The 14074-nt window shown below is 37.8% G+C and overlaps 1 protein-coding gene across 3 annotated transcripts; it reads right to left on the bottom strand.

The window, feature by feature from the left end:
• Nucleotides 1–7860: 7860 nt before the first annotated feature.
• Nucleotides 7861–11984, bottom strand: GEX1 (gamete expressed protein 1). Of its 3 annotated transcripts, XM_087690535.1 has the most exons (7): nt 11004–11984; nt 9783–10310; nt 9510–9636; nt 9082–9268; nt 8643–8799; nt 8325–8563; nt 7861–8192 (listed from the first exon to the last, which is right to left on the bottom strand). In XM_087690535.1, exons 1-7 carry the CDS (start codon nt 11762–11764, stop codon nt 7951–7953), a joined length of 2241 nt encoding a protein of 746 aa, XP_087546661.1. In that variant the 5' UTR covers nt 11765–11984; the 3' UTR covers nt 7861–7950. The 3 variants fall into 3 exon arrangements, with proteins under 3 accessions (XP_087546661.1, XP_087546663.1, XP_087546664.1); XM_087690537.1 differs by lacking the exon at nt 7861–8192 and having other exon boundaries at nt 8370–8563; nt 8705–8799; XM_087690538.1 differs by lacking the exon at nt 7861–8192 and having other exon boundaries at nt 8437–8602; nt 8705–8799.
• Between the last annotated feature and the right edge of the window lie 2090 nt (nt 11985–14074).

The raw sequence follows: 14074 nt of genomic DNA, 5'->3' as shown, positions 1-14074 counted from the left end.
GACCAGAAAATGCTAAGGTCAAGTTTGCAACCCTACACTTTTGGAGGGATATGCACACACTTGGTGGAGGTATATGTTAAGGATCCGTCATGAGTTCTAGACATGGGAAGCATTAAAGAGAGCAATGATCGAAGTATTTGTATCTCCAATCGAAAAAGAGAGGCTAGAAAAGAAGTGGTATGCTCTTGAACAAAGGGGATTATCGATTAGAGACCATTTTAACTAGTTCCTTAACCTCTCTACATATGTGGATGGAGTATCCGACAATGCCAAGCTGAATAAATACATATTTGGGCATGAATCTTCTCTATCTTTGGAAGTAGAAGCCATGAAACATTCTTCCTTACAAACAGCTATACATTTGGCTGAAAGATATGGTCAAAAGTACAAGAATTTTTCACCAAGAACAGGGCATCATTTTTAGCCAAACTAGATAATTAGGATAGCCGGTAATTTTGGGCAAACAAAAACTAATTTACATTATGGAGGAAAGCAATCAAATACTTACAACAAGATTCCTTCATTTCCTACACTTTATGGGTCAAAACAGGGCACTAATTTTAGATTTAATGCTAAAAATAGATCAGATGGAAAAATGACTAAAATTAGTGGAAAATTTTCAGCTCCTTTGGTGCAAAGCAAATATGTTTCAATGACAAGCTGAAGGACATGTACGCAAAAGGATTATGCTACAAATGTGGAGAAAAATAGTCTCCCGATCATAAAGCAAAATGCAAAGCCAAGAATGTCAAAGTAAGCATGATCTTTGAAGAAGATTCGGATGTTGAAGCAAATGACGACAATGTATTTCAGCTTGAGAGCCAATCCACTCTTGATGCATGATCATGAAGAGGACAACCATGAGGAGTTTTATGATCCCATGGATGGTTTTCCATTTGACTCGGGTGGATATTATAGGGTTGATCCTTGGATCCTTGGACTGATCTGGATTCTTTGAGGTTATGCTCTATTTCCCATGATGCATGGAATGGTTCTAAATGGGATAATACCCTATGCCTTAGAGACTACATCAATGGAAGAACAACTCATATTCTTATTGACATCAGGAGTACTCATATATTCAAAAACACAAAGTCTCTTGATGGGCTAAAATTGAGCATTCAAGAAATGCCTTCCTCTCTACGGATTCAAGTGGGCCAATGGAGCTTATGAGAGCAATAACCAGATTTTCTCTAATGTTCCTTTTATCTTCCTCATATACCACTTTGATGAGTCTTATTGCTTTGGAAATGGGCCCCATTGATGTGATACTTGGTTGCAATTGGGTGAAGAGTATTGGTAGATTTACCATGGATTTAGAAAGGCTGCAAATGGAATTCCAATGGCATGGACAACAAGTTATTCTTCAAGGGATCGAGAAGAAGAAGTTAGAGGTGATCAGTCCCAAGAAGATTAAGAGGGAAATCAATGCTAAGGGATGTATGTGCACTCTTCTCTTGTCTAATATTGATGAGGATCAGTCCTCTTCAAATCAACCCTCTACACTTCCCAAGGACATGGATCCTTGCCTTTGCAAATTATTGGAAGATTATGATGATCTATTTCAACCTCCCTCTTCTCTTCCTCCCAAATGTGAAGTGGATCATCCCATTGACTTGCTTCCAAATACCAAGCTTATCAATAAGCCTCCTTATCGTCTCTCAAAGGTGGAGAGAGAAGAAGTTGAGCACCAAGTAAAGGAATTACTTGAGATGGGTCTCATACAACCAAGTCAATCTCCATTTACTTTTCCCGTTCTTTTGGTAAAGAGAAGGATGAATCATTCCGTATGTGCATGGATTATCGTGAATTGAATAAGGCCACGATCAAGAATAGGTATCCGATACCAAGAATCGATGATCTCTTGGATGAGCTGAAAGATGCCAAGGTCGTTTCAAAAATCGATTTGTGATTGGGATACCATCAAATACGTATGAAGGAGGGAGATGAATATAAAATAGTTTTTAGGACTGAAAGGGGACTATATCATTTTATGGTTATGACCTTTGGTCTTTCAAATGCTCCAACCACATTTCAAGCATTGATGAATAAAATACTTCAGCTTTTCTTGTTTAAGACAATTTTGGTATTCTTTGATGATATATTGATACATAGTAAGAGCAAAGAAGAGCATTTACATCATGTTAAAGAGGTGTTTGACGTCTTGAGGAAGCACAAAATGTTTGTCAAAGCATCTTTCTGCTTGCTCTCTGCTTGCTTGCTTGTTTGTTTCTCTCTCTCTCTTTATTATTATTCTTTCTTTCTCTTTCTTTCTCTCTCTCTCTTTCTCTCTCTCTCTCTCTCTCTCTCTCTCTCTCTCTCTCTCTCTCTGGTTTTCTTGGCGTGTTTTTTTTCTACCGAAGGTTCATAAGAATTATGCACATGTTGACCGATAGGTTAAATAAGGAAAAATTATTTTGGGATGAAATAGCTGACACAAGTTTCAATGAGCTTAAGCAACTCCTCATTTTAGCACCTATATTGGTCTACCGCCTCAGCTTCTCTAAGGTCTTTACCATCTATGCGGATGCTAGTGGAAGAGAATTGGGAGCTGTTTTAGCCCAAGAACATGGTGTCATAGCCTATGAGAGCAAAAAATTTGATGAAAAAGAAAGGAAAACGCATGTATATGAGCAAAAGATGTTGGCTATATTACATGTGGTGAAAAAGTGGCATCATTATCTCTATGGGAGCCACTTTAAGGTGAAAAGTGATCATAGGGCAAGCACTTTCTTTCTTAGCCCAACTTGTCTCCTAAACAAAGAAGATGGTTGGAAACCCTTCTATCTTATGATTTTGAGATTGCATATATGGCTGGAAAAGATAATATAGTGGCGGATGCGCTCTCTAGAATGTGGGCTTGTAATGTATCTACCATCTCTACTATATACAAGGATTAGATAAATGACATATAAGAAGAATATTTGATGGAGGAGCATACTGCCACAATTATGCAAAAATTATAGTAAGGGAAAATGAAGACCACCTAAATTTCAAATGGCATAATGGTCTCTTAGAGTATAAAGGGAAGGTCTACTTGATCCCTCAAAGTAATTTTGGGCTGAAAGTCCTTCAAGAAATGCATTCTTCGCCCTTGGCTAGTCATTTTGGCCTCTTCAAGACCTTTGACAAAGTACATAAAAGTTTCTATTGGAAGGGATTATGGTGGGATGTGAAGGAGTACGTTTCCCATTGTTTAGAATGCCAACAAAATAAAGATTCTTCTCTATTACCAGCTGGTATCCTTTAGCCCTTGCCAATTCCACAAGGAAAGTGGACTGATATCTCTATGGATTTCATTACGGGTCTCCCTACCACAAGGCATGGTTGGAATAATATCTTTGTTGTTGTGGATAGACTTACCAAATCAGCCCATTTTCTTCCTACAAAGATGTAGTTTTCAGCCAAGCAAGTAGCTGATCAATTCATGGAATGCATATTCACATTACATAGAATGCCTTTGAGGATTCTGTTAGATAGAGATACTAGATTCATGGGAAATTTTTGGAAGAGTTTTTTTACTTCCATGGGTACTACTCTCACTCCAAGTACTGCTTGACACTCTGAAACCAATGGCCAAACTGAGAGGGTTAACCATTGGGTGGAAGCATACTTGAGACATTTTTGTCATGACACTCAATCCTCTTGGGATAATTGGTTGCATCTTGCTGAATTTTGTTACAACAATACATATCATATGAGTATTGGGATGGCTCCATTTAAGGCACTCTATGGATACAAGGTTCAAATTCCTTTAGCCATGTTTCATGAAGAGGTTAATCCACAAGCAAAGGATGAGCTAGAGAGAATAGAAATGCTTATGAAGCAATGTAAAGAGAATATAAGGAAGGCACAAGATGCCATGAAATCCCATGGTGATGATAGGAGGAGGCACATAGAATTTGATGTTGGAGATTGGGTCTTTTTGAAAGTTCCCAAATCTCATTATTCTACCCTTAAAGGAGGGCACAACAAGTTGGCTCACAGATTTTATGGCCCATATTTGGTGTTGGAAAAGATTGGAGAGCTTGCATATAAGCTCCAATTACCTTCTACTACCCGCATACATAATATTTTTCATGTATCACAATTGAAGAAATATGTTGGGCCAGATACATAAGTTATTGAAGAGCTTCCACCACTTGATGAAGAATAACTTATTGTTTATGATCTTGAGAAAATCATTGGGAAGAGTGAGAAGGTTCTTAGGAACCGAACATGATCCGAATTTTTGATTAAATGGAAGGGCCTACCTATGGAAGATTCCACTTGGAAACCCTCTTTATACTTGGATGCTTCTCCATGGCTATCACAGGAAGAATTATGACAATCTGTACAGGAACAGTTTGTTGTATAAGAATACTATCATGAATTAAATTGCCTTAGTGACATCAAGAAGTGGTTTTGATGGTATGGACTAATGCTTTAGGTTGTGTACTTCATTTCTATACCTCAAATACTCAATTTGGACACTCTAGTTATAATTTATGGTAGTTTTACGAATTCAGCCCGGTTTGGACAACAAGCAGTCATTTCATTGTTTCAAGTTCATTATGCGATTTGTTCATGGAAAGTGCTACCACATTCTTCTGGATCTTCATACGACATGATTTGTTTCATTAATGACTTGTCTATCGCCCCATTATCTTCAGTTTTGAGGACAAAACTATCTTTGGGAAGGGATGGTTTGTAATGAAGCAAATTAGCCACATTAGTTTATTATTCTTTACTAAAAATAAACCATGTAAATACCTTAGATATGATAGTACTAGGGTGATTATAAAAAGGAAAGAGGTGCTGTAGTAGGGAGCTTTTTGACACTTATACTATTTTCTTAGAGATTTCTTGTTCATCACCATCTTGGGGTGAGTACCAAGCTTTGTTTCTTATCTTTTGATTTCAGTTTCCATGGCTACATTGTGCTATGGTATAATGGAAGATGTCTATGGCATGGCCATGATTGAAGCATTTCACATTATTTCTTGTTATTTTCTTAGTTTAGTTCATTAGTTTTCTGTTAATTTTCATGGTAGAATAGATCTTTTTTACACATATAGAAATAATGCATTTACTAGTCATGTAGTTCTTAATGGAGACTTTAGTGGTTCAAAGAGGCTTTAGTTAGGATACCAGGTGTACAAAGAGCACATCGTAATATAAAGGTCCCATTAAGTGATCTACTAGTATGTAGGTCTAGCACATTGAGATAGTTTTGAGGGTTATGCAACAACTCACCATTATGCTTATATAGTAAAGATAGTTGAGGATATTAAGCCTACTTGTTTTGAGGAGGCTATTGGTCATGCTCATTGGGATGCAACAATGGATGAGGAAATAGTTGTAATAGACTCCAACATGACTTAGGATCTAGTACCATTGTCAAAGGGCAAGAAAGCTACTAGTAATAAGTGGGTCTATAAAACAAAGTAATTGTGTAGCCCACTGTTATACCTATATGATAAAGGTAGTTGAGGATATTGAGCCCATTTGTTTTGAGGAGGCTATTGATCATGCTCATTGAAAGGCAACAATGGATAAGGAGATGGTTGCATTAGAGGCCAACATGACTTGGGATCTAGTACAATTGTCCAAGGGAAAGAAATCTATTGGTAATAAGTGGGTCTATAAAATAAAGCATAATGTAGATAGTTCTAGGTAGATATACGGACAAGTTGGTTGTAAAAGGCTATGCACAGACATATGGCATAGAGTATAAAGAGATATTCAATTCAATTTCTATGATAACAACTATTAGATGTGTGATTGCTTCTTTAGCAAAAGGTTGGAGTTTACAACAAATGGATGTGAGGAATGCCTTCTTGTATGACATTTTGTAAGAAGAGGTGTATACAGAGAAACCACTAGGTTATGAGGATTTGGAGCATCCTACATGTGTATGCAAGTTAAAGAAGGCGTTGTATGGGCTGAAATGAGCTCCTAGGGCATGGTATGACAAGATCAAAGAGTATCTTCTCAACATTGGTTTTTATGTTTCAGATGTAGATTACTCACTTTATGTGAGGAAGAATGATGCATGTTTGGTTGTCATGGTCATCTATGTGGATGACTTGATTATTAGAGGTGATAGTGATAGTGGGATTGCTAATGTCAAGGGCCTTTTGAAACAAAAGTTTGAGATGAAGGATTTGGGTGAGCTAAGATACCAAGGAATACAAATAGGAGATAGGTTCTCCACTTAAATCCAAAGCCCACATGCCCAAAGGCCCTCTTATTTAAGAACACACTTGCCTTTATCATTGTAAGACTATTTTATTACTGTAGGATCCTCTCTCCATGACTATTGAAGACCCTCCTCTGCAAGGAGACACAATTGATTCCACCATGTGTGAGCATGCTTCAAGGTGCAAACCATTGGTGGCTTACATGTGAGCAGGCAAATACAACAACCTCTAACAAGTAGGGAGGTGAAACAAATACAAAAAGAGCCCATGTGTACATGGAAAGAGTTTGTATGGTATGAATAATCTGTGTTTGTAAAACTCTCTCTCTCTCTCTCTCTCTCTCATGCACGCTATGGATGATTTGTGTGTGTGTGTGCACACACGTATGTCTAAGCTATGGGATACAACCCAACTTGTATGTAAGAGAGCATATATTTTGGCACCAATACTTAAACATACATCCCATGCCATAGCTTTTGAGATCTCATTTGTGTTATTTCAAAGACTCAACCCATGGTTCTCTTCTTTGTGTGTGTGTGTGTGCGCACACACACACACGCACATGCACGTAGTGCTCCATGTCCTTCAAGAAAACCTTTTTATGCTTCATATTATAAAGAAAGGGGTTATGACTAAAATAGAAGTGGTTTTTTGCAATAGATCTCCCATCAAAATGTGGACACAATTGCATTCTAGTAGTAGTGTGTTCATAATGCATACAAAGTAATACTTGTGTATTGCATTAGACATAGGCATAACGTGATGATACATATTTACATTTTTTATATATGATTTTCAAACTTCTTGATCCAAATGTCACATAACAGGCAAGTCCTCAAGTTTTGAGAAGTTCAATTCATGATGATGAGTAATTGTTAGATTCAAACATTTATCCCATCCAAACGTTTGATGATGAGAAAGGGAGCATTTAGAACAACAAAAAGGTTAACATTAACTCCCCTTGAGTTCATACCATTGTGTGTAGTGGTATGACGACGACAATTTCTTAAGAAAGCAAATGCGTACGTATTTGTTAGCACTTTTTCATTAGAATATTTGTAGAAATACAAATGTTTGTCTAAAAAACTTTATCCTAGAACTTGCCGTAAGAGGATAAAAGGAACTAAGTAAATTGGTGCCACCAAAGTAAACATCAAAGTACTAAGCAATGTTGCAAAAATTTAGATAATCACTTGGATGGGCTATCAATCACCTACTTTTTAGCATTGATTTCTATCAATGGCAAATTCTATCAATTGAATATGCTTTCCAATATTACACTACTACACAATGAATAATATATTTGACGTTCTAACTCAAAGCCCATTCCAAACCTTGGAGAAAGAAGACATATTGAATGGTAGGTTCCCTATATTTTAATGAGTACTTTGAATCAGTAAGTGTTAATTCTAAGTTCCAAATGTGGGGTGATTTAGTGGGGGAACAACATGAATTTTTTTGCTACTAATAATCATAGAGAATAGTAAAGCCTTTGTAGATGATCTCTTTATAACTCTAACTTATGCCGTTGTTTCATGATTTCAAAGCACCTTCTTTAAAATCAAGAAAGTAAACTTAGGGTTTTTGAAAGATTTTTAAAAGTGAGTGAGGTTTGACAATATCCTTTAAACCACTAGTAAATCCAAAATTTCAAACTTAATAATTTTGTATAAATTGATTGAATGTTTATTGTATTACCACAAAATTCCAAAGTAAAGCTTAATACTTTTCTGTAAATTAAACTAGATTAGACTCAATAGAGGTTTCTTTAATGTACAGGGAAGATGTGTCGAGTTAAACACCTTCGTTGACAATCTGAACGTAATGTGTAAGGTCGATATTGCATATCCTCATGTGGATATTTCTCATACATAGATGAAGTTTCATCATCTTCTGAGCTATCTGAGTTGTCCAACATACTGGTGTCCATTCCATGAGATTCCATCCAAATCTTGAAAATGTCAGTTCTACCCACTTTCTTTTGGTTAGTGTTATGATGTCTTCTTGCCCCTAAAAGGTCAAAAGAGAAGTCAACATGAGTATAGTCTTTATTCAAGTTTGATATAATATCTATAAGTTGTTTCCTTGCTAGTTCATCATCACATCAAGAACTATTAATATTAAATACCCAATTTCACTTACTCATGAACTTGTGAACACGACGAATGATCTTGGAGGCTATTGATTGAGCAAGGGATGTATGTGTGGAGGATTTCGAAGGAGGCAAACTAAACATTGTTGGCACACATATTGGTGCAAAATGATCCTCCTCACTCGTTGATGTGGCATAGTTCAGAGTTTCAGGTGTAGTTCTTGACATCATACCATTTAGTTTGTCATGAAGTTCTAAAAGAAGTTGGTGGTTCCTCCAAGAAATATCTCTAGATCATATCAAAAGATTTCATGTTGAATAATCATGCCTAGAAAAAATATGAGTAAGAAGATAAGCACATGCCTTACCTGAAAGTAATGATGGAATATAAGATGACTAGAGCTGCAAATGTCCCAAAACACCCCCTTACCCAATATGATCTACTATGGACCCATTGTTGATGGATCATTAAGTTTCCATAAGCTTTCATAAGGAACACTTCAATAATCATAGACGCACATAACCCTACATCAATGTCATATTGACCTTGTAAGTTAAAATTGCCACTTTCGGTACTCTCCATTTAGGTTAGAAACCAAATGAATATTAGCATAACTTTTACCTTTCTTATGGTTGCATATATAGATATTCAAGGTAGGGATTCATAGCCTCTCTTAAAAATCAATGTAACATACTAGACTTCTAGTAATGGCTAATATGCTTCTTAAATAGACAAGCTATGCTCATGCTAACTCCATAAGTATAAATGTACTAAACCAAAATAATGTAGAAGTTAATGGCTCTTACCAACATACAAGATGATCCTCGCATTGTGGGTTTGCTTTGCACTTGTCAAAACTTGAACAAATACCAAGGATGTACCATAGAAGAGGAAAATCTTAAGAGCTCGAGATTCAAAAAGGATTGAATCATAGAGAGAAAACAAACGATCCAATGTAGATAAGATGGACCCTTGTCGTGACACAAATGCTTCCTATATTAACCGAGAGAAAGAAAGAATGATCAATGAGAAACAAGAAAGCATCTCTTAAAGAAATAAGGGATATTCTAATAGAAAGACAATATTGCAATGCTTTGCTACTTGATTAAGTAGCTTTTGTCTTCCAATTGAATCATTGGGTTGTATGGGTGCATGTGTGTGATACTTGTGCTTATGTGAGTGGGTGGGTGGTAGTGGTGAATGGGTGTGTTTGTGGATCTACATGTGTCTTTACCTGGGCATGCAACATAGCTTGAGATCCCTTCACCAAACGTTCACTTTTTTCATCCATGTCCAATCTCCATGCATCAAAATTCACTTGAGCTTTCTTTGCACCCTCAGCCAATCCCCTCAAAGAGAACCTACAAAAAGAAACAAATATAATAATCTCTCTTCATCTCTCTCTCTCTCTCTCTCTCTCTCTCTATTATAACATCCTAGCTATGCTCGAAATGAGGAGAGCAAAATAAACTTAAATTGTTACTTTAATAAGTCTATTACAGTTTACCTTGTTTCCTCCATAGCTGAAGCTTGTGAGTCCTTTAGCTCTTCCAAGCTTTCAAGAGCATTATCCTTTAGCCTTTGAATCTCTCCTGCCAAAGCGTTTGCTAGTTCATGTTGTTCTTTTAGTATTTGTTTTTGACCTTCTGATATTCCACCTAGTTGTTCATGGGTCTTTTGTGTAGCTTCTTCTAGCCCCTTCATTCCATGATGTAAATCATCACTCATTACGGCATGCTTTTCTTTCAAGTCTACTTGTAATGTTTGTATCTCATACTGTTGTTCGTGGATGCTATCAACAATGCTTTGTGTGCTTTTCAAGCGTTCAGTTATCCCTAGGCTTTGTTCCAAAAGGGTGTGCGATGCACTCTCTACTTGTATGAGCTTCTCTTCAAGCTTTTGTGATTGTTTTGATGTGCTTTTTAGAATCTCATCAGAGCGAACTTTGACATCTTCCAACTTGTCTAAGACCCAAACACCTGAATCTTTGAGCTCATTGATGATTGATTCGGTCTCTTTCTTGAAAGCTTCACTCCTGAGAAAGATCAAAACACAGTTTAGCATTGTTTGCCCACACACATGGGAACTTGGAAACTAGTGGTACAAGTGAGAGAAACAAATGAGATAATTTACTATGTCCTTGTCATTTCAATTTGTGGAACATTGTAATCTGCTGTCCTATGCAAGCCTTTGTTTGGATGTTTTGTTTGTGTAAGCTTTTGGAACCCTTTTACATGAGTTGTAAGTCAATAAGACTCACTAAATGTTGCTTTGAGCTAGACACATGTTGTTGTTCATATACTAGTTCGTATAGATATTAAAAGGGATGTTGTACAACATCAAAATGTAGCAATTCCATGGGATAGTACTAGTAAGCATTTCTATGGTATATTTTTCCAATACAATCAAGTAATCCCATAGGATAGTACTACCTATGATGAGTTTTAAAGTAAGTTAGAAAATTGCCTTCTATGATAGCATTAACGCAATCCCAGAATATTACTACTAAGAAATCCTATGGTAAGTCTTAAAGTACTTGTAGAAAATTGCTTCCTACTTATCTGGATACATAAATTCTGATGGTGATGAGATAGAATTGTCCTTGTAGTGTGAACCAGGAATAAGTCACATACGTAAGCGTGTGGCAACCGGGCGCACAGTGTGTGAACTACATACAGGACGCTGGTGCAGAAGGTTAATTATAATAAGAATAAGAATTAGTGGTTACTGGATATGGTGGCACATGGAGGCCGTGTCGACGAAGAAAGCGAGGTAGAGGCTATGGGTGTGCTCATCGAACTTCTCGGTGCAGAACCGGACGAGCTGGTTGGGGGGGCATTTAGGGGGCGCGGGCCAGCCGGTCATCTTGAGGAAGCAGACGGTCATCTGGTAGGCGAGGCGGCACTTCTTCTCCTCGTCGCGGAGGATGTCGCGGCAGCTGGAGTACAGCTGGCGGTAGGCCTGTTGCCAGCAGGAGGCGTCGAGGCTGTTCTTCTTGGCGGCGCTGAGGGACTGGGCCTCCTGGATGAGGGGCCGGTGGCTTGCAAAGGCCCCCTCCCGCTCCGTCTCGTAGAAGGCTACCGCGGATCCCGCCAGCTGGCCGCGCTGGGTTGGAGGCGGCGGCGGCGTCGGCGGCGTCGGGCCCCGCTCCGACGTGGAACCCTCACCCCAGGGCCACCCCAGCGCCTTCACCGCCGGCACATAATAATAGCCCTTCTCATTAGCCTTCATATTACCTTTACCATCCCTGTAATCGTACAAGTCCATCATCCCGCTTAGTATCAATATGCTTAGCGCTACCAGCAGCCTCGTGCCCTGCAGCGTCCCCACCCTCCTCCTCCTCCGCCAATCGCTTCCTTCCACGCGCCTCCAATCGCACTCTCCCACCTGCCGCCGCCGCCCTTGGCCTCCCATCGCCTCCCCCCACCTCCCTCCAATCGCCGCCCGCCACCTGTTCGCGATTCTCGTCGTAGTCCATCCGCCGCGCATGAGAAACCTTCCTCCAGACGACCACCAGGATAAGGACGGAAGCCAGGCCACCAAGCACGCAGCAGTACCCTGTCGCTCTCTTGCAACGATAGTCTCTCGTGCGCTACAGAGATGGAGAGAACTTGGACGACAAGTTCACTGCTTTTTGCCGGCATGAGCTTTATAGGCTCGCGAGAGGGAGGGTGCCTTGCAAGGCACGCTTCTCCTTCCTGCCCCACCGGGCCCCCGCCCTGCACGAAACGTCACCCTGCACTGGTTTTAAAAACACATTGCTTGTCCACGTAAGTTTTGTTGCGCGAGACATCAAATGGACGATTCACCTTAATCTCTAGAGATTACACGCTTTAAGCCTAGATTCTCTCGTTGCTTTATGCCTAGATTCTCCCGATGTCTTGTGCCTCCGGGTTCGAAGATACCTTTCATGTAGCAAGAGGTTTCATGTAAGGAACATAACTACTACTACTACTACTACTAAGTCTACTACTACTACTACTACTACTTCTCCTCTCTCTCTCTCTCTCTCTCTCTCTCACATTTAGCAATCAACCATCGAAAACAAAGCTATACTAGGTATGTATTAAATTTACTAACAATTGTCTATGATATTTGTTTGCAATATGTAATTTGTTGGCTTAGATATTTCTCCCATGAGAATGATTGAATATTATCATTGCATTTTATATGTTCTTTATTTGTTCTTATCCCCTTAGGTATTTCTATACCCTCATATGGCTTTATCTAGGCCTAATGGCATTTTCCTATGGTTTGATCTAGGTAGTGGTTACCTCTTATAGCCTAGTTAGTTTGTTCTAGCCCTATCCCATCACGTATTTCTATACCCTGAAAGGTTTGTCAATTCTGTTTAAAGAAAAGTACAACATGATTTTTGGTGTTTATTGGATGTATCAATAAAGCATGGTTACATGTAAATTTTTTAATGAATTAAGTGTTGTTCAACTCACATTGATTGGCCCAAAATACTTTAGTTTAACTCAACAAGCCAATCTATTTTGACATTCCAATCGATTTGACTCCCTTGATAATTTTCTCTCTCTAACCCTTATGTTTAACATGTTACATGTAAGACTTATATGGCTAAAATGCACAAAGTTTTGCACCTTGTATTATGCTAGTATTTGTTAATGTGTGGAGGTGATTGTGTGGGTATTTTATTATATAATAGATATCATATTCATTATATATTACATATCATATAGTATATATAATTATTACCATACTATAAGTATATAATAGAAACTACGTAATATATAGCTATATAACACGTGTTGTGCAAACGCATAGGGAGGCCTTTTTCAAGAAGTGCAGGGGGCTCTATTTCAAAGGGATGGGGATCCTTTTGAGCACATGGATCCCATGCACTCGACATGTGACCTATTCTGTGGAGAGGAGGGGGGAGGGGAGCTTGACACATGACATCCACCCCTAACCTTTGCTTAATATTAAAAAAAAAGAGATAAAAATAATAATATCTAAATATTACATATAAATAATAATAATAATAATAATATATATATAATATTAGATATAAAAATTAATGTATAAATAGATATTTAACTCTATATATATATATATATATATATATATATATATAAATAATACAATAACTATTATGTTAATATTATTATTTATATTATTAATAATATTACGATATTATATTAATATAATCATAATATAAGACTGCACAAACAATATAGTGTGTTATTGAAAATAGCACTATCTAATATAACACGATTAAGATTAATAATTATTTACCTTAGATTTAATAATATTATTAATTTAGAGAGAGAGAGAGAGAGAGAGAGAGAGAGAGAGAGAGAGAGAGAGAGAGAGAGAGAGAGAGAGAGAGAGAGAGAGAGAGAGAGAGGAGGAAATATCATATTTTCTAATAAAGAGGGGTATTTTCACTACATATGTAACACAATATCTATGTTAAATATTAACAAGTTCATTGTTGAAGCATATGGGGGTTGTGTGGATTGGCATAATTTGGGGGCATTAGTCTATAGGTCATGAATGTTCTCATGCATTAAGCTTGGCTTCAAAAAGTGGAATGAGTATGCATAATTCATTTACCTTTGCAAAAGCAATGAGACAAAAGATAAAATGTGTTCTCCAACATGTATTGAGGAGTAGGATATTGTGGACAAAAGCATGTCCATCAAACCATGTAAATGTACAAAACCTATAAAAATACATATGTAGCTTATAAATTGGTAGCATTAGCCATCTTGTGTATGAGAATATCCTACAGATACATACGAGAAAACATGTGGAATACATATGAGAATA

Source organism: Lygodium microphyllum, chromosome 13 (assembly GCF_053477565.2).
Source record: "Lygodium microphyllum isolate KBCC chromosome 13, Lygodium_microphyllum_v1.1.10, whole genome shotgun sequence".
Taxonomy (NCBI): Eukaryota; Viridiplantae; Streptophyta; class Polypodiopsida; order Schizaeales; family Lygodiaceae; genus Lygodium; species Lygodium microphyllum.
Note: the sequence above shows the minus strand (reverse complement) of the source record. Positions and strands in the feature narration are given on the sequence as shown.